The 27,507-nt window shown below is 38.8% G+C and overlaps 1 protein-coding gene across 4 annotated transcripts in view; it reads right to left on the minus strand.

Annotated features, from left to right (window-relative positions):
- COL5A2 (collagen type V alpha 2 chain) overlaps window positions 1-27,507 on the minus strand; it is a 132,561-nt gene that overhangs the window by 45,571 nt on the left and 59,483 nt on the right. For all 4 annotated transcript variants that reach the window (XM_069021942.1, XM_069021941.1, XM_069021940.1 and 1 more), the window contains 4 exons: window positions 3,582-3,806; window positions 2,128-2,141; window positions 792-824; window positions 140-172 (listed from right to left, as the gene is read on the minus strand). In XM_069021942.1, coding sequence (XP_068878043.1) covers window positions 140-172; window positions 792-824; window positions 2,128-2,141; window positions 3,582-3,765 — 264 coding nt within the window. In that variant the 5' untranslated portion in view covers window positions 3,766-3,806. The remainder of the gene's footprint in view (window positions 1-139; window positions 173-791; window positions 825-2,127; window positions 2,142-3,581; window positions 3,807-27,507) is intronic.

The raw sequence follows: 27,507 nt of genomic DNA on the forward strand, positions 1-27,507 counted from the left end.
TCAAAGCCAGTGGCTCTGCAGACAATACCCACTGAGGTGTGGAAGAGTCCTCCTTCACATCAGCCTCACAACACAAACCAGAAATGGCAGAAGGTGGCAGATGCCTCATCAGAGAAGCAGAAGATTGAAAAGTACTCACAGCTGGTCCCGGGCGGCCTCGTATCCCTGAAACCTAGAGCAGGGAACACAAATTAAAGTTACCACACATCATGGCTGCATTTGTCATGACCGCCCTACAGAAAATCAGTTCTTGAAAACCAAATAGCAAGGTAGGACATTAAAGTACCAAGCAATTTAAAAGGCTTTTTAGGGAAAGGGAAAAAGAAAAGTGAATATAATTTCCACTGGTTATTTTTTTCCAGTTTGGAGTCTTTATATTAGCAATGTGAGCGAAATCCTAGAAGTATCACTGATACTCCAAAAAAGATTCAATAAGTAAGTGAATTACAATGATTTAGGGTCAATTTATTGATTATTTGAATCTGTTTGCCTTCACACTAGAAAGGAATTAATAGATAATGAAATTTTATTTCACCACTTTCTAGATACTAATTCACCATTACACTTCCACAAAACCTAACCATAAAAATAAAGGTTATGGCAGAAGAACTTTACCCAAAATACAACTAACAGGAATTTTTAATGTTACATATGTGAAACAGCATACTTAATTTCATTCCTTTCATTCTGTACAGTTCTGTTGTATTTACTACATTACTGCAATTCTGCTTTAAAGCACTAATATGCACACTTCTAGGGTGTGCTGATGGGTGAAGAAAATATTGACTTACAGGTGGCACTACTCCAGGTTCTCCTTTTTGTCCCTGCAGGAAAAAGATACCAAAACATCAGATGCCAGGAAAGAAGTGCAAGTACAATTAACAGTACCAGTCTCACCAATACCATCCCTGTGACTGTGATAAAAACTAAGGCTTCTCTAACGATACAAGATTAAATTAAAGTACCTGTGACAAATAATCCGCATTATTTTAATGACTGGACACTAATTAAATGAAGGCTATAAATTAACATTATTCTCTAGCTGCATAACATACTGTCTGAAAGAAGAATCAAACTAAAAAACTATGAAACTTTTCTGCTAGAACAGCTAGAAAGTGCTAGAAAATATGTTGAAGTTCTGTTGTTGGATGATTTGATTCATGTGAAATACAGAGCCTGGGGCAGCATTCAGATTCCATTTCTTCAAGATACTAAATTAAAATATGTATCATCAAATCCATGGACATAGGAATCCATCTGCAGCCTAGGGACAGAAGACAATGATATTGCATAGCTACAGAGTGAAGAACAACAGCATTCAACAATTGACTTTTCTTTGAGCTGAATGTGTTGACAATGATTACATGTTACAGCAAATAACGTGGGCTTAGGCCTATTGGTGGTAACTGGTTTTTTAAGGGGAAAAAAAAGGACTTTGTAAAGATAAAAAATTTCCTGCCTTGCCTATCAAGTAATAATAAGGAGGTTACAGTCCATTTATTTCCATGAGCTACCTCTGCAGAGAGAGTACTCAGTTTTGGTGAGTGTATGTACTTGATCATCTAAAAATAATTTCAGTTATTTCTTGCAGCTGCTTACTATTTTAGAGGCTTACTTATGGAAATGCATTTTAATTTCTCTTGTAAGAACAGGTCTTCCCTTTGTTCAATTGCACACAAGAGAAGCTACCCACAGAACCGTGGTTCTGGGCAAAGACACACGATCCTAGCGCTACCCTCCTGCCCGCTGGGCAGCTCAGCCTCAGCACAAAAACCAGCTGTGAGCTTTAACAGTTCAGCATCTACTGACATCATTATTACTACCTTCCCTCAGTCTGTAGCACTCTAGAGGTGAAACAACCAATCTACTCAAACTGGAATTCCTTTGATGTAGACAGCAGGGATTTTCAGCCAGGGGATTCTCTGTATTAAGATCGGGATTTCTGCCTGCATCCCAGCATTTTTTTCATGTGGACTGCAATCTCCCTAGCCACCAAGGAAGGTCAAGGGAAAGAACTAAATGTTTTTAACAGAGCTTATATATATCTTTTGTGATGTGCTTCAAGGAGATACATGGGAATCTTTTAACAGTAGTAATACATTACAAAAAAAGTAAAGGAAATCTTACCTTTCTTCCTCTACCTGTGAGAAAGGACAAAGAAGAAAGGAGAAGAAATTAGTGGTTTTACTCTGAGAGACACAATACAGTAAGAGTTGAGTGAAGGTGTTGCAGCTAGAGCCATCCCTGATCCTGGATGCAGAGTGGATAGTGCACTGCCTACAGGGAGCTGGGGGGAGATCCCAGGGACACACATACTCCTTGTTCAGGCGTGATGAACCAAAACACTTTGCAAAAATGTCCTCTGATCCTCAACCTTTTTCCTCATTGCATATATATATATATGCAAAATAATGAAAAACACTTCAGGAAAGCAGAGTATCTTGCGGGGGGTTGTCAGATGCTGGCTTAATGACTGACAGAAAGTCAAGGGAAGCTTTATTACTGACTCCAACAATAACTGTTGATGGATCCACAACATATTATATGGTATTTTTCAGAAGGCAGAGCTTACAAGAGGGATTTTTGACCTTTTCTTGTTTAAAAAGCACCTGCACCACCATGGGCCTGCATTCAGAGCCATAAAGCCACACTCATGCCCAAAAAAATCCTTCAGAAGAATATTTTATAAACACCTCAAATACCAGTAAGGAATTTGGGAATGTATCCATAATGCTTTTATATTTGCTGGGTGTACCCTGTTGGTGTTGGCCCAACGCCTCCCAAAACAGAGCAGGATGCACCATTTCTTTATTAATACTTACCACATATTGCTCCACTGCTCAATTACACAAGTCCCTGCTTTGGTCTTTATCACTGCTTTGCTCAATATTAAGCTGATCAACAATTTTGTCTCCTGAAGAAATTAACTATTATACATAGCTCTAATAATTCATTGCACAGTATTATGTAGCTTTCATTGCACAGTAAGAAATTTTCTTTTAGAAAAATTGAGGGGGGATTCCTTTATCCACATCTCTCCAGGAAGAAGAACTTGACTGGAAAAGACAATCTTCAAGGTATATAACAGAAAGGATGCAAACAGGGAGTTAGTAATACTTCACACTTCTTTTATGTCTCACAAAAGGATCCCTGTTTTCACTTTGGAGAAACACTTCCCACTGTTTACATTTATTCATCTATTAGAGGGTCCCTGAACTGAGCACTTTAAAGAATGCACTTATTACATACCATTATGTATTCAATATATATTTATCTTAATATGTTTATTATATATATTTATGTTTCAGATGAACCACAAAAAGAAGCAAGTATTCAACCAAATATCAAGATGGATTTCAGATCAACCTTTTAGCTGTAAAGCCATTTGGGCTTGTATCAGATTCATAACCTAAAGCAAACTGTCTTGAGTCAGCTGTGGGGAAACCCAAGAGGGATTGTGCCAACTACCTACCATTTTCAGATTTAAATTTTCACCATAAAAATAGCCTTAGAAAGTTCCATATCACACACTTCCTAGTTCTTTGGGCTGTCTCTCCTTTCAAACTAGAAAAGGCTCTTACCAATGGTGGGGTCAAAGTCCCGTGATGTGTGGGGACACACAGGACAGCACTCTCCCGGGGGCACCTGGGGGTTCTCACACTCCAGCAGATCTTGACACTGGATTTCGTCGCAAAGAATAGCTCCGTTGTCACAGACACAGATTTGGCATGGTGAGGGCTTCCAAATATCCCTGTTCAGGTACATCTGTCCATTCTGAGTGCAGGCTATTTCTTCACCATCTTCTCCTGGGACAGAGGAGAGAATATACAACACATTTTCCAACCACGAAATCAAAGGAATAGGACTGGACAAGGAAAGAGCACAAGATGAGAAGCAGCATCACGTATGCAGAGAAAACAGTGCACCAGCATAGCTTTAAATACCAGTCATCTTACGTGTCTTTCTTAACTTGCCACCTTATTTCTTGATCAGAAAGAAGAAAAACAGAATCGCCATGGAGTGCACAATTCCTCCACAGTACCAAGTGAATGCCTCAGGAGTTTTTGGATGTCAGCCTGATCAGAGGGGTGTCGCCTCTGCCCTGAGGAACTCCTGCCAACGCCCTGCTCTGTGTAAGTGCTGAGCACAGGGCACTGGAGAGGTCTGAGTGGGGACAAGAACCTGTGACACTTCTGTCCAGAACAGCACACGCTGCCTGCTCCCTGCTGGCTTATACAGCCAGATGGGACAGACACAGCAGCAGTTGGGGGAAAGAAAAAAGACAATCCCATTTATTGGGTAAGATTTTTTTATTGGTGTATGGGAATACGAGCACAGAGAATCAAATCTTCTGAACAGGAGAGTCACCCTCTGTCCAGTGGCAACAGCAGCACCCACTGCAGTGGCACTTGCAGCCGTGTCTCCAGCTGAGTGATGAGAGGCTCCTCACATGATTTAGCCCAGTTTTTATAATCCAGCTGGTCATGGCCCCACATGATTAACCCAGCACACACACAATATTCCTATGGATATATCTTAACTGCATACAAAATACCCCTTAGATATTTTAACCATACATGAAAGACCATCCTACATCACTATTTTATATAGGACCAGTAGGGACTGACTATATGCATACATCCTCTCTCTGAGTACTTACCCACACAATCACGCTTACTCACATTTGTACTGTTTTTACCCATACTTAAGTCTTTGCCTTTTTTTCCTACTTTGTAGCCAAACACTCCGGATATGTTTGGATTTTTTTTTTTTTTAATCACGAGGTGAGTATATCTCAGTATCTTCTCCTAAAATTAAAATATGTCTGAGAAAGAGTTCAAAAATGAAGTGGAAAGTTTTGATTGTGCATCCAGTATTTTACAGAATGCCCTAGCAGCAAGAAAAGATTTTTTCATTTTGTCCCAATGAATATTTCATCCTTTAACAGAGCAAGCAGCCGCAAGACCAAAGAACCATCCCCAGGCTGTCCCTAGACCATGTGTCACAACTTGCAAACCAAGAATCCCAGTGCCAAGACAGTTTCTGAGTCATACATGGCAAAGCTGTCACTCACAGTCCAAAAATTATTCTCCTGACCCCTGAGATGCTGCAGACAAGACTGATCTTACATGGGTGGGAACTCCATCTGACCACAGAAATCCCTCCTATCAAAAATGTCTTTGAAATTGGACAATCCAGTTAAAACTACTACTGAAAATTCCCAAACAGGTCTAATTTCTAACTGATACAAGACTAAGAGTAAAGTCAATTATATACACAGGACACATCCCCCTAGTCAAAGATCACAACCATTGTTTGTTTAAGCAAACTTGTTATTAGTATAAAAATTAACAGCTCTAAGCACAAGGACAATTTCAGTGTTCCATACATTTCTGTCCTAATTTAAACCAGATGTAAAAAGAAAATTACAAAGTAATAAACATGAGCAGATTTGGAATTTCAGCTTCGTGCCTCATCTCAAGTCCAGTTACTCCATCAATGTCAAAGCTTGAAGAAGGGGAGCAGATGTGTCATTAACTGTTGCCTGCCATTACTAACAGCTAACACAAATGCAAATTGAAATTTTCACCAGGTCAGCTCCTTTTCAACTGCTTTATTACACCAACAGACAAAATGACTCGAAGAGGTGCTGCAGAAGCTCGGGAGGAAATGTTTTCAGTGTGAAGTAAAGACATCAACCAAGTGTGCTGTACAGGCCATTTATGACACTGTGAGAATCGTTTTCCAAACTGCAGATTGTATTTTGGAAACCACTCTTCTCACTTCTCCCTTGTGAGCATGACATAATGCACTGTCTGACATATTTAGCCTTTTCGCCCCAGATGTCTGGCATATGGTCTGTGTCTTCTTTAACGTATCGCCCGCAGAACTCGTTGTGCTGTTCAAAAGAGCAGCAGTTTGCATAAATGAAATTTCTAAGTTATTGAGCCCAAAGTCAGCATTCTGTCATAACTTCAAATAAACCACATAGCAACTGCTTTGGCAAATCAGAGCTCAGCCAGATGGTGACTAGCTTCTGCCTGGGTCCCGCTCAGCGGCTGGGAAAGACAGGGGCAGACAAACACAGGGAAAAAAGCATATACCAACTTCTGAAAGCTACTAAGTCTGCTCCCCTATCAGATTGCAGATATGATGGTCATTAAAAAAAACCACCAACCAAGAAACAAAAGGAAAAACTCACCACCACATAATATTGTCAGAAAAGACAATTGTACATCTTTTGATTAAATTCAGTGCTCCTAGTTTTTCTTTCTGCTGTGACTGCATTACACTGAAAGAGTAACCTGGAAAGAGCAGCTGTTTCAAAGCCAACTCATGTCACAAGAACATTTTGACATTCTATTCCCAGGCCTGAACTGCAGGCATGTTATCCAGCTACACCCAGAGCAGCAAAGGCAATCATTCTACAATTTCCTCTATGGCTTGGAAATTTGCAGGTTTGTTTTAATCACAGGGACCAACTTACAAACTCTTTATATATCACATCTTTCTACCTCTACAGCTGTAGCACAAGGTGCTGAGTGGCTTGAGAAGCAGCTTTGGAAATTTTTAATGAGGCAAAAGGATCCGCTAGGCCGTTCACCAATTCTTTTCTTACCAACTCAAAAGTACAACTCCAGTTGGTATTGGACCTGAGTAAAGATGCGACAGGATTCAAAACCCATTGAGTTTCAATACAGTCTGCAAATATAAAAGGCCAGGCAGGGGAAATAGCCAATGATATATTTAAGGACTCATTCATTCATGAGCTTACACAACAACCAACCTTGAGAAAGAGGATTTAAATGCAAAGCACAGTAAGTAAAACGCAATTTCTTTCTGCTATACATTGATGTGTTGGAATATGGGTTTTACTTTAAGGAACTGATTTATCAGCAGTCAAACAGTCAGTTACAGGTAATTTACTGGATCCTCAGGCACAGAGACTAACGCATCAGTAGCTTGGAAGTAAAATCCCATCAGGCACTGACCTACCCAGGCCCAGTTTGGTGTCACCACTGAAGCTGTACTAATTACTGGGGGGAGGAAGAAGGGGACAGGGACCCCAACGTGTCATCTCAGCCACTAGATGGCTGTCAATGCCCATCAGTCATCACGAGCAAGTGTCAAAGTTTGTGAACAGACCAGGCATGTAAGGCCTACCCTGCTTTGGGCTGCTTAAGCTGAGCTTGTTTTCATTTCAAGTACATCTCTCTCAAGGTGAATTCCACTCCTCAACAAGCCAACAGCAGGACAAGGGTTTGAAAAGACAGCATATTAAATCATTTCAATTTTTCACCACATCATTTTGAAAGCAACACCTGGAAATTTACTGCTGCTTCATTTGCTGTTTAAAGTTACGTGCTTCACATTGCTGTGCCCATATTGCTTTCACTGATTCCTGGTTCACATCTTGCACATGGAAAAAGGAAAGTAAGGCCTGGACATGGAACTGGGTAGAAACAAACGAGAGTGAGAGACAGAGAGTGAGAGAGAGCTAAAGAAAGAAGGAAAATGACACCACAAAAATGTGCACCATAAAAAGTAGAAGCAGTGAACCACCACTACCCTCAGCTGAGGTGATGGCAGGTATATGAAGGACAGGAATACATCTCTCAGTGATCTACTTGAGGAAAATAAATGGCCCAAGCAAAACCTGCAGATTTGTTTTTTTCTGCAGACATAACAACTTTGGTTCATAGAGGAAATGGCAAGGAAAAGGAAAGGATCTGGCATCAAAGCAGCTCCATTTAATTGCATTTTTAGTGGTCCTACCAATGTGCTAGTTAAAGGAATCTAGAGGCTGACAGACCTATAGTGGTAGAGTACACAGCCTAACAAAAAAAAAAAAGATGATGACTGGTAGTGAAAGCACAGCCTGCCAGTTTTAGGCTTTCTTCTGCTAGGAGGGGCTTCTTGATGCGCAGCGTAACCAAATCCCAATTCTTTTGCATTGCTTAACATAAAAAGACTGGAACAGAAGAGGTATAGTTATTTAATGGAAAAAGGTTGGAAATAAAATAGCTTGTACAGGTATCTTGTCATCCTCTCTTTGTCATCCTTGCGCTGGTTTGTGAAAAGCATAGGGAAATACGAGATTACACAGATACAGTGGTTTTAAAGTTTAAAAAGCTAGAAAATGAAAAGCTGAATTTTGAGATATGAATTACAAAAGTTAATCCTGCTGACTCACAAAGCAGAGGTGCAGAAGTAAATGAAAGTGAAAGATGATACGTGCTAACAATCATTCTGCAGATGTACTGTTGTGCATGTGTGCAGACTGCCAAGACAGGGACAAGAGGAGCTTGGTGTTAATAATGCTTGACTGTCAGCCTGCTGCAACAATAATGTAGGGTCTGATCCAGATCCCATTAAATCAATGGGAAAAACCCTCTCATTTAATCCAATAAGAATCAGACTGCCTGTTTTGTTTATATTTTGGTAATTTTTTTTTAGAGTGATAATAACATATTATCCAAATTACTGTGACTTACAAATTATAATGTAAACACCAATTATTCTGAAAATCAGATAGTTCTCAGGAGTGCTGACAAATACAAAATCTATTTTGCATTTGTTACATAGAAACAATTATTGTTAATGATGATTAACAGAGAGAATTCACGTCAGTACTTTACAGTTACAAACATGAGGATGAACCTGGAATACTTTACTAATAAAAGACTGAACTAATGCACAGTTTTGTGGACATACACATTTAGGAAGAGAAAGGAGCTCCAAGTTACTGCCCCACCTCCCTTGTAAAAAAGTGGGTAAGAACAAATCCCTTGCATTATACTTTTGGGAATGCACACAAGCACGAAGTTTAAAACACAAACCTGTAGGAAACTGGGTTTCATCAGAAATTTTTCTTAGGAAAAGAGGTGGGGGCATTTAATCTATCCCCCAGAGTTCCTGCTTAAGAAAAATCCTAGGGGATAATTTGCAAAGTTGACAATTAATAAACCTTTTTAACAGCATTCCACAGACTGAAAGATGTTGAATGCTTTTAATTCCAAGAGAGTGTCAATGTGATTGGGGAGGCCATCTCTCTAGACAAGGAGCTGCAAGCCTTCAGAAATAGAAAAGTTCCAGGGTGTTCCCTTAAATGATGTAGGTAATTTTAAAACACATATTTTCACCTGGAAAATTACAGGCTCAACTGGTTTTCCTGCAGAGGCCACAAATACCAATAAGTATGAATAAATACTGTGAAGCATGAAGGTGTAAGTCAGTCCCCAAGAAGAGACTTAATTAATTGTTGAAATTGCTGTGACTATCAATGAAGCCTTCCTAAAGCCATACACTCCATCTGGCTGGCACTACAGGGAGGGAGTTCACCCTCTGAGATTCACCAACTAAGAAAATCCAGCCTCCAAGCTCTAAACACCAGTCTAGAAGCAGAAAGCAACAGCAGAACGATATACCCTGACTCGGGAGGAGAAATAATCTCTCAGGTAAAGGGCACTCTTAGTGTGACCTGGGAGCTGGGGTTTGTTTCTTCCAGAAAATTGTGCCAAAATAAATCAATAAATCTGTTTTCCGTTCAGCATTGTGATTTCAATTTTGACTGAATGGGGAAAACTGGATAGGAAAAACCATGCTTAGGATACAGTTAAAAACCTCCAAATTAATTTTATATCAATATGTGAAGTACACAACTGCTTCTACACTTACCTGGATGGAATCAATTCTGCCGTGCATTTGGGTTGGTGGCCTCTATTTCCCCTTTTTCTCACAGGTTCATGGATTTATGTCTCCATCAGGGCAAACAGAAGTTTTGCTTGCCTTTTTATGGATAAGTTTCATTTCCAGGACAGAACAATCAAGAACAATGTTTTAGATCCAACACATGCTGAATACAAAGGCAGAATACACTGGGATCCCTTCCAGTAAAAAGGCTTTCTCTCGCTGGTCCCACAGCACTATCCAATGTTTATTATACTATTCAATTCCTTAAAAGCAAATCATGGTGGTGTAGCTGCATCTTAAGCTCACTGGACCTGAGCTGCTAAACAGGACTCAACCCTTGTAAACACCCCAGACAAGGCAGGAAACTGCAGAAGCAACTTTGCTCAAAGTTTAGTCAGACTGGTCCTTTCCTTTTGGTTATCCCAGTTTTGGACCAGTCTATTTGAAAAGCACTTAGTTAAACTAACTCATTAGAGTTATCCCAAGAACAAGGTTAGATGTAAACATGTTTAACTTTCTTTTTCTCTGGTTTTACTTCAGTTCACAAGTAGGCTGGCTGAACACATTGCTGGGTGCCTGCAGGAGAACAGGGTGAAGGAGAGAGCTGAAGAGTCTGATATGCCAGCAGTGCTTATACAAATACTCTCAGATGACAGCAATCAAGCCTCCAGCATACAGTGGGAAATGAAATTACTTCCAAATGTCTAAGGCTGCACAGAGACTGTAATGGGGAGGCATTCAGGGCACGCCTGAGAAAACACTACTGCAGATTCCAGCAGTTGGAGCAAACCAGTCAAAAGCTGAAGTCGGTAGCGGGGTCCCTGGTCTCTGCTGGAGTACATATGGCCACAAACGCTCTGCTTGGACTTTGTCATGCAAGGTAGTTAAAGTCAGTTGAGCTACTGCTGACTCAGTGCAGAGAAAGCCTGAAAGTGCTTATCAAGGGCAATTATTATGTTTTATTATCTCAAAAGAGGCTTGAGGCAACAGAGATCATTCAGTTTTATAAGCAAAATGCTGGAGCACATTCTTGACTAAGGGATGACATTTTTAAGAGGAATCACTTCATTTGCATGAAGACAGGCTGGTTCCAGAGAAACATCAGATTTTTTTGGTGGGGAACTCACAAAGAGAACACACAGCAAACCCATTTCAGGCGGTGGAGGCAGGGCCTGGGCTCGGCACTGCTGAACACACACAAGTTCAGCAATGCAGGCATTGTCTTCAAAATTAAAACAAAACTAAACCTGCAATTAGCACATTTCCTAAAATATAAGAAGTTTCATTCTGAAAGCAAACACACCCCAACAGTGGAAATTCTGCCCAACTTGCTGCTATTGCAAATTAAAGCCAATCTGATTAGGACATAATGAACTGCACATAATACTTCTACACTTAAGTCTAAAATAGCAAGATTACAGCGAAAATGTAATATTCTTCTACTGTCTATTTTGGCTCCCTGTTCTGGAATCCATAAATGTTTGATTTTGGTCTTTCGAAAAGCCAGACTTGGACTTCAGTGAATTAGTAAAAATAAAGCATTTTGGCTGTGAAGAAAATTTTCTCAGTTGCTTCCTGTGTCACTATCAGTGAGACACAGTTTCCACTCACTCCTGTAGTAAATCTATGGACAATTCACAAGAAACCACCTTGGCTGTGCAGTCAGCCAGAAACAATGGCCCAAGGAACAAGCCATGCAGGGTAAGATTGCACTGTGTCAGCCAGATTCTGAAATTACCATCTCTTGATGTTCCCAGAAGTGATCCCTGAGGAATGTCACCATCATCTAGCCACCAGCTGGACTAAGAATTGCCAACCATTACTCTTTGAACTCAACAGTCCCACCAGGTCCTCATTCACCTTGTTGCCCACCCATTCAGTCCCATACTGAGCACTTCCCCAAACTGCCAATGGATGTTACAGGAGATGGTGTGAAAAGCGTTGCTGAACCAAAAGTAAACATCTTCACTTACACACCAAGCCAATCATCTCACTGTAGAAGGCAATCAGATTCAATCAATTTAATGGAAAGGGGAAAATGCATTAAATAAATAGCCCTAACTGCTGTCTGCTCTTCTCTGTACCCATCCATTCCAAATCCTACAAGATCCACTGTACCAGTTTCACATATGCTCTAACACTCAGAGTCTAAGTAATAAAATAGCAATGCACTGCAAAGTAACTGGTTTGCCTTGTTTTGTAGGATTTAGCTCTTTTGAAGTCACACAAAATGCATATGGATGTCCTTTCTTATTATATCTAAGAGAAACACGCTGCTGCCCAAACACTCTCATTCTTTGAAGCCATACACATCAAAGTTCAAGAGAAACCTATCATTACACGCTGCCTTTTCCACAAAGCTATTCTACATTGCGGTTTGCAAAGTGGACTCCTGTAATCCCCTAAATGCATCCTTGCTGGCTAATATCACCCTCTTTTTCAACTAAAAATAAAGATTTGTAATTAGCAAGAAAATTCAATTCCATAATTAAAAATCCTTGCATTCCAACAGCCTCAGCATTTCAAACTGAAGTTAAAACTACCCAGTGCTTGGGTGGAGTAGGAAGGTATTGCTGGAAAGCTGTACTCATAATACACTGTTTGTACAGCAAAGCCATTCATTTGCTGAAATTCTGGGCCTGTGAGAAATTAAAAAAGAAGAATGGTAAGCAAAAAAGTCTGCAAAAATTTCAGGAACAAAGCCTCTTGTTTCTTTTCTGTCACCATTACCTTTACCACAGTTCAGACAGCTCAGTCAGCAGCTTCTGGTTCCAAGCTGACATGGAACAGACTTTGGCAGCCCTCAGGGCACCATGGCTGCTTTCTGCACAGCATCAGGGAGGAAGGTTCTAAAGGAGCAGACTGGTTTTCAAGTGTAATCCTGAAGATAATCACACACGTACATGAGGAAGAGACAGTGATTTAGATGTGTCTCATGCAGGAGAGAGTGAAACTTATTTATTACTTATAGATACAGGAGCAATAAGTAATTTTCTCCTTTCAGTGTGTAAAAGTAACAATGTTAGTAAGTAACAAGTGAGTAGGACTCAGTTCATTTCAATAAAGGTTTGGGATGAAAAAAATCTTTGAGACTGAATATAAAAGAAAGACAATATTATTGCTCAGGAATTTTTCTACAAGGTGGGTTGTGGGTTTTTTGAGGTTTTTTTTTTTTGTTGGAAAGCATTTCATTACCGAAATACCAAGGACAGTCCTTTTATTAGCTACATAACTTGAAAACCTTTTCTTTCATTCTCACGATGTTTGAAATCACCTATTTCAGTCAAAAACACCTACTGGGATTTGCTAGAGGGAACGTCACACCAATAAAAGTCTTGTAAAAAACATCCAAGTCAAGCTGCGGAAAAATGTTTTCATTGACCTGACCCAATTCCATCTTTTTCATCATTTCTGAGTCATGAGACATTTTCAAGGTTGCCCCAATTCATCCAGGCTGGCTAGGGAAAACTCAGTTATTTAAGAGCAGCTTCTCCTCTAGCATAGGCTGGTGATTGTACACTGCAACAAGGATGACTTCAAGTAGACTCATATTTGCAGACCAACATACTTTGAATCCCACTGGAAGAAGAGCAGAGCTAGGTCAGGTGAAGAACATCCTCACTCCATTTTCAGAGTGCTGCATAACTTCATTAAATTTAAGAAGGAACTTTAAATAAAACCCAGTTTCTTATTTCGCCTTGTTGCAACAGTAGAAAATGACAACATTAACTTGGCAAGAAAAATCCCATGAAAGAAGAATTACAGGTATCTTCGCCACCTGGAGATTCTGTGTTACTGTATGATGCACTGGAATAAAGTTACAAATTTTTATTTCCATTTAATTTCTAACTTGTCTTTGCTACTGTCCCAATTCTTGGTCCATACAAATGTTTAAAAAAAAAGAAAAAAAGAAAAAAAAAATCAGCAAAGAAGACATACTATCCACCCTGTCATTTAGATGCACTGCAGTAATAAATGGATACATACCAGCCATTACTTTGCTCTGGTGCAGGATTATGGTTTCTGGGACAGAGGAAATGAAAGGCTTTCCTGCAGGCTCTCCTGCTCCTAATCACTGGATATCTTTCCATACTTCAGGGAGGAAGCATAATGAACTTTTGTCAGGCAAATAATCCATACTAAAAAGTTTGGAATGAATTAAAATTCAAGTAGGGATGCCTAGTTTAAAACAAACCAGCCGTCATCACCTCCAGCTACTGTTTGCTTTGAACATAATCTACTTAGCATTTCCCTTAGTTCCTCCTTTCAAAACTATTTCATCATTTTTCAGATCTTTTTAATTTTATCCTACTATTGTTTCTTTGATATCAGCCTTTAAAAGCCCAAGAAGGCAGCATCCAAGTTACAATAACATTTTTTTCCAAAGCAAAGCATTCTGAATACTGACATCTTGTTGAATCACTTAACTCCGAAAGCAGAGCTAGGAGCTGCAATTAGGTTCATGTAAATGCATAAAATACAAAAGAGAAAATAAAGCATTTCTATAAAATAATGAAAACCTGTGTGTGGTTGAGAGAAGCATCCGTTCTTAAGGGATGTAACTCAAACATTAGACTCAAGATCACTTCTAGGGAACAATTCAGGGTATGTGGGCACTCTAGTGTGACCATGCCCCATTTCTCATATCAAAACTTGGTCCTTCACTGCACCCAGAAATCGGTATAAACAACACAGGGAACCACGACATAGAACTGGGCTCTAACATGACCAAACTTTGGGCTTTGAAGTGGAAACCACCAGCTGGAAGCCAGGAGTCCTGCACAACACCTTAGACTCAGTTTAATGGTGAAAGTGTCTTAGTTTAGCCATCTCCAAACTTACATGATAGCAGCACAAACCCAGCTGAAAACCAGCGTTTTTAAATTCAGTCTTCAGTGCCATTAAATGATAAACCTTTGGGGACAGAGCTAATGGCATCAAAAGACACCTATTAATGTCAGTGGACTTTGATCCCGTGTAAAGCATTATTGTTTTACATTTAGAGGCACTAAAATTTCATGATGCATCATATCAATTCCTTATACACACCTTTCAGCATAGTTTTGGGTTTTTTCTCTCCAATGCAGTGGATCATTAGAAGTGATTATCTGTGGTACAAGAAATGCATCTCAAATTATATCTTTCACACAGCATTTAAGACTGCAATATGAGCAACAAACAACAGCAGCCCAATTACTTCTTTCAACCTGACAGTTTAGGACTTTTCATAAAGGACATTAAGGTTCACTTTAGGGCCCTGTGGGCTCTATTTAAACAGGGAATTATTGCAGGCTTTGCATTAAAACAATATACTGTGACTGAAACAGCAGTTTGGCATACAAACATCATACAAGTCCATTCACCAAATCTCTACAGTATTTTTCAAATCACTCCCTGGGGAAGCTCAAATAATGTTTTGCTTGGTTCAGATAAACTCCAGCTTATCACAAGCTCACCAGAGTCTTCAAAGGTCTTACTTCTCCTCAAAAAGCACCCTCATTTCCTATCTTTTTAGATTCCTACACGTTTTTCATTTTCTGAACCACAAAACCCTTCCACTTCATCTTTTCCCTTCAAGGCCCAAATTCTTTCTTTGAAGCCTTTTCCCTAAGTAAAATATATATATTTACTTTACTTTTCCACCTAACACATCCAAGTGTTACACCAAGAAGACACCTTAACATTACAGTGTCCCATTCAAGAACGGCTCGATAAGACTTTTTAAGGGTCAGTAATTCCATAGCAAGAAGGAAACCACAACACCTTAAATAGACAGTCATTTGACATTTTTTACTGTTAATTTAGAAATGTGAACCCAGTTCAGCGAAGTACTGGACATCTTGGAACACACTCTAGGAAACGGTAAAGTTCAATGCTTATGATCATCAAAGGACAGAAGTGAGAACATTATCTTGATTCTTCAAAGCCTGTAAGATATTTATGTTCAAGTCCTTTAAGAGGTGGCTTTATTGCCTGGTTACTACTCACATTTTTGTGTAAAGCAGGACTGGAACATCTCTGCATATTAACATGTTTTCTTCTACCTGGTACTGCAATTCAATTAATCAGTTAAGGATGTTATACTGCAGACTTAACAGAGCTTTTGAACCAAATCTGATCTTTTAGCTCCTTCAGAAGTTTACAATCACAAAGGGCACCACCAAAAGTACTCATATTTCTTGAAGAAAAAGCCTAGAAATAGGGTGTTGCATTCACAGCTGATTCCAAGAGTCAGCTCTGAGAAATCAGGAGCTGTCAGTAGACTGAACCTGCTCCAGTTTACACAGGCTAAAGATTTTGACTTAACAGTCCCTTGATCAGGAACTGTTTTTCACATAGATACCTATCTATTGGACAATTCTCAAAGGATTAGAAATAGCTGGCATCTATCCACAAAGTGCACAGGAGGTTTGTGACTATTTCCAGAACACAGTGTCCTATTGCTAAATTTATTTACACTACTAAGAAATGCAGTATTGCCAATGCCCTGCCTCACTAACTCCTTCTCCACTGGTGGTCTGGGCTAACACAGACTCATGAAGCTACTCCCAACAATCCTTTCTGCAAGTAAGGCTAAATATGTCACCACTATATTATTTTTAAAATATCACTAATCCTAACAGTAGTTAGTAGGCTCGGAATCAAATTTATTAAAGGGTTGTTATAATCAAATTTTCTCAAATAAAATGTGCTGCAGGACATAAGAAGTGACTATTTCAGCCATTAAAGGTGCACACCAGTGCTCAAGACAGAGCACTCTGAGGGAGGAGTGTCCCACAGTAGAGCTACAACCCACGAGACACAACTGATCTGCATGAACACCGAAGTGAGATATGGGCAATGAGCCAGATTGTGTCCTCTGTGCAGCGAGGCCAAGCTCTGTATCTCATCCCAGGCAGAAGTGCCTCACCTGTGTGCTGCACCCAGACCTCCCAAATACTCAGTGAACAGCCAGTACTCCAAAATAGCTTTTCACCAGCCTTCAAGTATAACATAACTTCTGCCTTAAAGAGAGCAGTGATCTAAAAGGGAACTGCTGACACACCAGGGCACATCTCCTTGGGAGAGAGCTTTCTGCCAGGCTCTTTTCAAAACTTCATGTGAGAGTTCAGGCTTTCAGTAATGTTGCAACATATACTAGATGCCAGTAATAAAACAAATTGATACTCGTAGACCACCCACAAGAAGCAGGCCTTCAGCACTGAGTTGATAACATATGAATTAATTCTCTACTTCTATTCACCAGGGCCTTATTCAATGTTTAAAGTAAAATCCTTCAAGGCCTCTGCTCTCCTAACCTCTAGCTGTTGTCACGAATCTTACTATTACACATGATAAAACAACAGACAGAAGTGCATTAAGTGAGCAAAAGAGAAAACCAGACAAATTCTCACAGACTAAATGTACGGAATTTGTGTGAAGAGGTAAAGTTGCACTGAAGTTCATGGATCAGCATCCTCACTGACAGACTCTCCCCCTGTTTACAACTGCCCTTCAGCACAGTCACCTGTGCACCAGTTTTTAAACAAGGAGACTGTAGCAATTTTAAAAGCTGCAGAATAAGATACATGTCTACATGTGGTCCTCTGTGTTGTATCCCTGAAGAACTACCAAAACTGATGAACTGGGAGAATATAAAAGGAATATAGCTTTTTGCCTCTGGCAATGAAAAAAACATGCATAAATTAGTATCAAAAGGGAAAACCATCCTTCATAAAGCTCATTCTTATCATGTCTATAACTGCACCCCTTTTTATTGAAGAAATTGAAAATATTTTTGTAGTGATAAGTTTGACAAGAAAAGATAATAACCACCTTATTGGAAACAGATGTTTTACACTGCTATGCTATAGATAAAGTTGTGTCAGCATTTCCATAAAAGGCCTCCCTGTTTCCAGCAGTTTCCAGCTGGCAGGCAACATTTCTACCTCAAATAGCAAGATACAATCGCAGGAGTAACCTGGAAAAACTGGGGGAAGAATAATTCTCGAGCTAGCATTGGAAAAGAGAGAAGGGAGGTGTTTGTGGGGGCAGCCTGGGAGAGGGTGTGGTGGTATCCCAGTAGATTCCAGAGAGAAAGGAGTGGCTGTGCACGGTCCTACCTCAGCCGGCTTCCACGGCTGTTGAGGCACTGCTGCAGCAACCCCACCGACACAGAACCCCAGCCCACAGCATCTCAGCCCTGGGCTGTCCAACACTGTGCCATCCATGCACAAAGGTGCAGATACAATATGTATTTTTAAGAATAGTCATAAACCAAGAATAAGACCTGTTAGAAACTGAAAATAACACAGATAAGATAGCTATTTGTGAGAGATGAAAAGGTTAGTCCTAAAAACACACTAGTAAAAATCTGTCTAATGGATGAGCCAGCACAGATTTCATTACTGCTGAAAAAAATCCCCAGTTAACAAGTCACATTCAGATACATTTTGGAAAACATTAGTTCAGCTTTTTCCTTCCCAAAAGCATTGACTGCTTTGATCTAGAAATTAAGATTACTTGGGATAATTTAATGTATTTTCAATAACTTTATCTATATTAAAGATTTTGAAGACCTATGCAGAAAACAAATGTAACAATGTGCCTCTAACTATGTTAGAGATCCAACCCAGAATTTAATGTTAAAGTTTAGACCCACTTAATTTAACAATTACAATAACATTTTTTACCCTCATTAAATTTGGATCAGGCTCCTCTTTGTACATTTACAATTCATATTGACTAGCTCTCTGTTTTTCTGCTAGAAACTTTGGGGCATTTGAATTTCCTATATTTGGATCACAAATCCTTTCTTGACAAGGAATTTGCTCAGCGCTTGACAGAAGAATTTTTGACAGGGTTTATTTGTGGTTGGTGGGCTGTTTTGGTTTTCTTACTATTATAGAAGGCACTGAAAATTAATAATAAACACTGTCAACATGACATATTAAATTTTTATCAGATGCCATCAGCTATTGCAATTACTCTCATACGTAAACCATGAAAATGTACAACAAAGGTTGCACCCACCTAAAGCTACACAATAGCTTTATATATATATATATATATACATACATATATATATGTGTATATATAAAGTTACATATTATGTAAATTACATACATGGGATTTTTACTAGAGAAATTTTCCCAATAGGCAATTTTTAGAAAATTGAAGACTGTTGTTTTTTGGATTTGGTTGGGGGTTTTTTGAAAGAATTTTGAGTGAATGACCAATTCAGCTGAGTATTGAGCTCTGTGACATTTCAGCAGGGATGTAGCCTCCTCTGCAATTCTGAACCCCTAAGTGCAAACACAAAAAATTGATATAAATTTGTTTAGTTCTGGGTGCGTGGAGAACCTTCCCTGTTGATCTACTGTAGGACAAACAGGGAGAAGATCACTTTCAAGATAAGAACTGCCCCACTGTGCACACCTGATAAACTGTTATATTACATCGAAATCACTCTAATTTGGTTTTAATACAATGCTCACCAGTTTAGAAATCTAGTAATTTAAAACCATAACAGTGTAATTTGCAGGTTTTCTGATTTTTTTTTTTCCTACCAGGAGCAAATACCAGAAGTCAGTCTGACTTAAAGCTTGAACTATATTATGCCAAACATAGACTGTTCTTTTGGTACTACGAAGTATACCTTCATTTTTGTAATTATCCAGTCATATTTTAGGAGATAGTTACTCAATAGAGCTGCATCAACAGGGTTCTGGGATGCAAAATATCCTTTCAGTGTATCAGAAGAACAATACCAGTTATATAGTTCCAAGTTCCACATGTTTGGCTGTGCCATTTTAACAGTTATAAATATAACTGTAATAAGCTATAAATATATAATATAAAGTTATAAATACACTGTGTTCGAAGCAAACCTCACTCTGAGGCATTCCTTGGATATCAACACTTGAAGAATATAAACAGCTTAGTTGTTTCAGGGCCCCTTATACTCCTGATATTAAGCAGAGCAGTGCAGTTTACACTCCATACAATCTATAAATCAAATATAACAACTTACAAAAGCACATAGCTCAGAGGTTGCTTGTCATACTTCACAGAATCTTGCCAACAAATCAGAATGGTGACTGCTGAGGGAGATACAGTTGTGGCATTAATAAAGAACTAATTATAAATAAGAAATGTCCATTCTAAAAAATAATCTTGCATAGCTGTTGAGTATCTGGCCATTGAAACAGGCTAAAAGTCTTAGTATTCTTTAGTTTTGAATGCAAAACCCAGAAATACCTGCACTTGCTAGTTTCTATTTGATCACCAGAAAAGACACAGTCTCTAAATATAAAAAAAAGATGTCATTTGATAGTAATGGTTGCAAACAATCAAACTGAAATTATTACACCATAAAACTCATTCTTGGACACTGACATTTATTGATTCTATTATATAACCTGTCAAATGACTTGAAAGCTTTGGTTTGGTGTAGATCACCTCTGTACACTATCAGGTAGATCTGTAGCAACCATGTTCTCCATAATGACTATACAGCACTTGGTAATTACATTTCAAGATCTGATTCAAACAGTATTTCAATTTATGCTGCTAATCTAATATTTTCTTAAATATTATGTTACTAGGCCAGTCACTGTTCATTTTTAAAGAAATAATATTAGATATGCAATTAGAGCTCAGCATAATGATTAGATTCCGAACAAATTAAATTATTTCTCTCAAAAATAATTTCAATTCTGTATAATTTCTTAGTGTCTTTCCATATTATCCACAATGTAATTTACTTGAGACTCGTGCCTCATCGCACTTGGTTTAGCAGCAGTTCCAGGACTCCTACAAAGGCAAAGGAAGTTATTTGTACTAGAGCTGATCTCTGAGACCTTTCCACAGATCTAGGTAAATATCACTGAAACATGTCCACTAAATCTCACTGTAAGAGGCAGTGCAGCCTCCCACGTTGTAACAGGATCCATGATCGCTGGCCACTATTGGGGAATAACCACATTGTAGTCAGCCTTCAAAAAAACCCCCAAACAATACTAGGACAAGATTTCTAGTAGATGTGAATATTGATATAATCTAAAATTTTCAATCTCTAATGAAATAAATCACTGCTGAGCTTTAGTGCTGAGGCACTAAAGAATAATAAAGATTACGTCCTGTTAGGAAATGAGGTGTGGATACCAGACAATACCTTTCAATCTGCATGTCTGAGATCCCAAGACTTCCAGCATGCAAACAGACATGACATTAGACCACACAAGATGTACTAGACCCCACTGACATTATCCAGCAGATGGGAACCAAGTGTCCACAAGAACCCAACCTCTCCCTGAGACACTGTATTCTCCAATTAGGTGGGTGAGGAGCCATCAAAAAACTAAAAGGTACCTCTAACAATTCTGGAAGAACTAGGATAATGAGGCACACTACATTTTTCAATAGTGATGTAATCAATTTAAACACAGAATACAGGGCTCAAGGTAAAGTGGTGAGAGCAAATGAAATATGATATAAAAGGGTCAGATAATAGATAATCTAACAGTTACTTGTACCTCCAAATACAAGAATCCAGTGAATAATCCTTCAGAAATTTAACCAAGTGCTACAGAATTTATTGGTTTGTACATATCCATATTTACAACTGGACAACATGATTTATTTATTTTTACTCCAGACTATATGATTTTATAGGATCCTTTATTAGTGCTATGGAATAAGGAGTTCACTCAAGTACTTTGGAAGAATTATTCTTTAAATACTGGAGAAAAGTTCTAGGATGAAACCCATGGCTTACAGATGAACATCATACTGGCTTCTTCACAGTGGTGGAATTCCCTCTTCAGCACTGACTGACCATTTAGGTTTAAAAGTTGTAAATACACAAGGACTCCCAACTTTTCGTATTCACTGTGTATGCTCTATATATTTATATATATATATATATATTTATATATATATATATATTACCATCTATAGAACTGAGCAACGTTTGTTCCATGTTTGCCTTCTGAAACTCCACTTCCACCCTGAAGTCAAAACACACAGCACAGACACTAAGCCATCTCCACAAGTAGGAAATTATTTCACTCAGTGCCAAAGATGCTACCTTAGATAATAAAAGAGGGAAGCAAAATTTCACTAAATCACAATGGCCTGTGAGAATACATGGTCCAGGATTCGAAATCCAGGTAAGGTTTGGGATGCCACAGGGTGGTGAAAAGAGCCACCAATGATACTCATGAGCATTTTCATAACCAGTGATTTTTACAAATTTCTTAGCATACAGCGCAGCACAGGATACCCAACCTGAGCCTAATTTGCAGTGCCTAGCAAAACAGTCCTAAGTGATAAATTCCATCTCCTGCTGAGTCAATTAGAGAGCAGCAGGAGGGTATTTAAGAACTGTGGAGAAGATTCTGCCTGCCCAGGCCGATGCAGCTTCTCCATGGACATCTCCAAACACACCTGCACTCTGCTTGCATGGTGAGCTCGAGCCTTGGGCAGTTCCAGCATGGATCCCAGAACAAGGCTGGAATGGCAGAGAGCCAGCAGGATGCTAAATCCCACACTGCAGCAAGCCAGCAGTTCCTCTGGGAACAGCCTGGATGCCCACACCAACAGAACAGTTTGGAGAGTCAGCATACTAAGCTTTGTGAAATAACTAATCTTTAATTACTACATTAGACTGATTACTTTTTTCCCTACTATAGATGCTTATTGCCACTTTGGTATGTAAAAGCTTTCATACATGTAAACTGGTTATTTTCAACAAAACCAACATTTTTTAGATTGTCACCATGTGCTCTGCAGGATGCCTTCATCTCAAGAGCTTGAGTTAATAAAACTGAAACACTGACATCTATTTTCATAAATGCAGAAACCAAAATATTGACCTGTGGCTACAAAGACCCACTGGGAATGTCAGATCTCACAAAACAGTCCAAAAGCAACTTGACAAGAATGAGAGACAGGTAACTAAGGACTTCTTCAATACCAAGCAAAGCATATTGTCCCCTGACATTGATGCACTGTTGCCCATGCTGCAATAACAGACAAGTCCATTTCCAAATCAAAGCCTAAAATCTGCCTTAGTTATCCTTCAATGATTTTCTCATTCTTCATGAAGATCTGCTCTAAAAGCTTTAAAACTAAAACTGAATCTTCTAACAAAGTATTTCTGAAAAGTAACTAGACTTAAACTAGCTTAAACTACAGTAATTGTGTTTGTTTAAGGTAAGATTAACTCAATTAACACCTTTGGACTTCTATTCAACTATTGCAGATGTATTTCTTGGTTCCCAAATCTCAAGTGGTTCAAAAGCCACCTGTACGGCTTTCATTTTCCTTCAGTGGATGACTGGTAAACCTCTGATCAATACCTCCAATAAGCACTTTCATATGAATTTCCATCCTCACGGAAACTCATCCAAACTCAAGAGACAAAAGAGCTTCTGTGCCACATTTTATATCTATTTTTATGCCACAGGAGATCATTTTTCTAGGCTAAAAGTGGTACATTCCGGCCAGATCCACCCACTCATACTGTGAACACAACATCCAGAGGAGGAATTTCAGTTTAACACAGATCAAAGAACTTAAAAAAAACATTGATCAAAGTTTTGCAGCATAAAGTTTCAGTACACAATCGATCTTCTGCATCAGCTGTTCACCTTAACACACATAAAAGTTCCCCTCTGCAGACCATTACTGATGCTCAGTCTTGGATTTTCTCTTTCAAAAAAAAGATAATTCCTTGTAGTGGCGTATTGCCAAGAGATGATAGATAGGAAACTAAACTATTAACACCATTTTTAGTCCATTTTCCTTGTTCTCTCTAAGTTTCGATTGCTTCACCTCATCATTAAGTGTAATAAGTACAACTAGAAAAATTCTAGAAAAATTCTACCAGCACTAACAAACTATTTAGAGTAAAATTTAAGAAGTTGACTACAGCAAACAACAACTACCTTTTTTTTTTTCTTTTTTTTTTTTTTTTTGCATGAGGGACCTTGAACTATCACTTTGAAAAACACTTACCCCAAGACATAAGCAACTTTTATGTTACAGGAATCCTTCCACAGAAGTTACCCATAACTTAGGGTCAAAAAGGAGGCGGCATCTATCAGCTTTTTTTTGTACTGCAAACAGGTGGTGAGGGCTTAACATTTAAACGCATTCCTCAAATTTCCTCTGTCTACAGCACATAGCATATTTTAAATGATTTACCCAATTTATTTGCATACTTCATGTCTGTTGCAAGCATAAAGAATACATGCTGAGGTATCCAACAACAACAAACCAATCATCACTTGCCAGAACAACTTCAAAGCTCTAAGACATGTAGTCAAAATCAAAAGGATGCTGCAGGAATTTATTTTCCAGACTCTTCTATATAGAGCTTACTAGCAGCTCTGCCTTTTAAGTGTTCTCTCTCATATGGTGAGGAGAAATACGTCCTGCTGCTATTTACTTATCTTCTAGCACTGGCTGCTAATCACAGCCAGGCTGTGATTCTGTTATTTCATCCCTAGGACTCCAGTCAATCCTACTTCGGGGAACAGGAGACTCGACCCTATTGCACTCCTTTCCATTGCTTGATGGTTTGGAAACCTGAAGCAGCTGAATCAGACACACCCCTGCACTTAACAAGAACATTATTCAGGATCTATTTTATCTGTTAGGAAATGGCCTCAACTGCTTTTAAAAAGTACTTTCAGACATCTGTCTATAATGGTAAACAGCATAAAGTAACATGAGATTTTTTCTTCTCTTCCTATTTTAAACTAAACCAAGAATTATCTCACATTTACAAAGGAACCCTTAAGATATGGATTTGAGCCTAAACCAGAATTTTTTAATAACCCAAAATAATAACTTCTGTTGGCAAGACAAAATCTACATTACTGACACAGTGGATTATTTCACTGTTTACCAAAAGATACATTACATGGCAGGGTACAAAAGGGTGCAGAATCTCTTCTAGAAACTTGTTCACTTGGAGTAGCACCTTACCACCAGGTTACAATGTACATTGCTGTCCTTGGGTAAAGGTTCTGTTCAGGAGTTTGTGACTTCAAGGAATGTGAGCCACAGTTTTCCTTTTTCTTTCCATGAATTAAAATCCCTCACAAAATTTTTGTTCATGACTTATGCATTACATTATTCTATAATATCCTGCTCTGTGCAGGATAGCATGTATAATAAATGGAAAACAGACATGATCACTCTGGGATTTCATTCATTCAGAATTTTTTATGGATTTATATGCATGAAATTTCCTTCTGTCTTTCAAATAGTCCAGTCTGAAAATGTACCAGATTCAACTTGCTGTATTTAACAGACATTTAGTGTATGTTCTGACCACTTAAATAAGGGACACCATAATAATATAGGAGGCCAGGGCCACAATAGGATGGTACGACTCTATTTTTTAAAAGTTCAAACTAATTTGAGAGAGGGCATCAAAATACTCGTATTAGGAGTATATTAATATTACTGTAAATAATTATTTTATCCTATTTATTTTTTATTTATCCAAGTGCAGCAATACAAAGAGGCACTGAAGACAGAAAACTTCCCTACAGGAAAGACAACAAAAGTGGGTTGGGGGGATTCCTGGAAAAGACTTCTTTTTCCATGTGTTTGGATGGTGTTGCTATCATGGCCACCAATTTCTAGCAATACTCAATCCAAATACATTTTTTAATATAATCAAGCAAATGTCTTTCCAATCGCTTTTCCATTGCTACTTTTACAGTCTTATAAATGTGTCTACCAAACTTAAACTCACAAAATCATCCCTATAGCTCTGGGAGCTACAAGCAAATACAAGTGTTTGCTTATCAAACTAAGAGCATAAATATACACAATAAATTCAATATAAAGGTAAAAATATATTTAAACCCAAATTATTTAAATAGCTCCTTAAATGTATTTCCAAATGAATTTCATGTATCCAGTATTAACACACAGAGTTCCCCTAAGATAACTACAGCTGTGTATGAAGTGCATAAAATGCAAATGCAGCTGTGTGTCCTAGCTGAAACCAGGTGTCCTGATATTCCAAACCTGGGCCCTGACCAGATGACATCAGAGGTCACTTCTAAGTCAGCCCCTGACACTTCTTCCCAAAAAAAGCCAGGGCATAAAAGGAAACAAGCCAGGATTGTGGAAATTTCCCTTGTTTCCAACATGGAACTGAGATGTAGTCAAGACATGCACCTCAGCCCCTCTGCTTAAAGAAAGCCAGAGGAAAGGCAGTGTGTTGTTAGCAGATTTAAAATGCTCTGCAGTACACTGCACTGCCAACGCTTTTCAGGGCCCTCATATTAAAAAATGCTGAAAAGCCATTATTCCAGGGATCAGCTGCTCATAGCAAATATCTGTGGGTTTCCTTTCATGCAGGCACTGCACCCCTGCCCCCTGCAGTTCCCATATATTTTGTACTCCGAGAACTAGGTAAATATGAAGGAGTGATAAAGGAAAATTACTAACCCAAGCATGGGGGAAAAAAAAAAATCTACATTTCATCCGTCTTTATAACTGATTACATCCCACCATACTACTAAAGAACTAAAGCACATTTTCCAGTATTTTAGTACATATGGGAAACTGAGACACAGCCAGCAAGGCCATTTCAAACGGAAATAGCTTCAGTCTTCCAGAGTTCAGAAAACTATTCCATTTCTTTAAAAATATCTCAAATCCCAAAGCAGATTAAATCCAGAAAATGTGGAATACAAATCAGTCTGAAGGCCCAGGTTAGCTAGATGAGATTCATTTTCAGCCCTTGGCCAAAGTTTATTTCCTTCCCTACTTAAACTCAACAAATCACTGCTTGTGCATTTTTTCCTCTCTATTTCACGTTATCACCCTGACTTACTCAAAATAAAGAAAAAGCCTCCTCTAGGCAATGGCACCTGAAATGGTGCCATTCATGGCAAGAGAAAGGCATAATCCAGCAGAGATGGATTATCCACCACTGAGCTGAGCACTAATTCAGCTGCTTCCTTGGCACTGCTGCTTTTTAATCTCAGACATGTCACCAAAGGGGAGTTTATGGGGAGTGCAGCTCATGGCCAGCAGGCACTACCAAGTGGGTGGCAAGAGGACACCATTTTCATGGCATGGCATTAACTGACATCTACTTTATAAAGCAAATAGAACATCATGGTAACTGCACAGCAATTCCAGAGAGCTGTAGGAACCCATGCTAGAGTATGAACACCCCCACCAGCTCCAATAAGCCTTCAATGAATACACTCAGTGTTTGCTCAGTGTGGCAACTGCACGTTCACCACACAGCGTGTTTGGGAAATGCAAAGCAGGCACTTGTGGAGCATCTCCCTTTCACTAAAGCAATGCCCACCCAGCTTCCTGCCTGTTAAATTTCAACTGCTTCAGGTTTTCAATTTCTAAAACTGCTCTTCATATGTAAAACACCTACATTTTTTGACACATGGCACTCACTGACACAGAATCATATACGCTACTAGCCACAGAGCTTACTTATGACAATGGCTCCCTGGTGGCAAAATTCCCTCAAAAAGGTCCCTTGCAAACAGACTTTGCAGACTTTCAGACTCTTTCTGAAGAGCATTTTTCTACACAAGTCACTCTTCTCACTAGAGATTAAATGGCACAACTGAAGATCACATCAGTTCCCTCCCATTTTTCAGCTTATAACAATGTATTTTATATATATATTAAAAATTAATGTAGAATTCATACATAGTTTGCACTAAGGCACAAATCAATATATTTGTAGCAATGATAACAAAAGGAGATGGATTCACACAGTTCAGACAACTGTGTCTCTTTATACTGGTTTAGAGACCAGTACACAGTTTT

Source organism: Aphelocoma coerulescens, chromosome 7 (assembly GCF_041296385.1).
Source record: "Aphelocoma coerulescens isolate FSJ_1873_10779 chromosome 7, UR_Acoe_1.0, whole genome shotgun sequence".
NCBI lineage: Eukaryota > Metazoa > Chordata > Aves > Passeriformes > Corvidae > Aphelocoma > Aphelocoma coerulescens.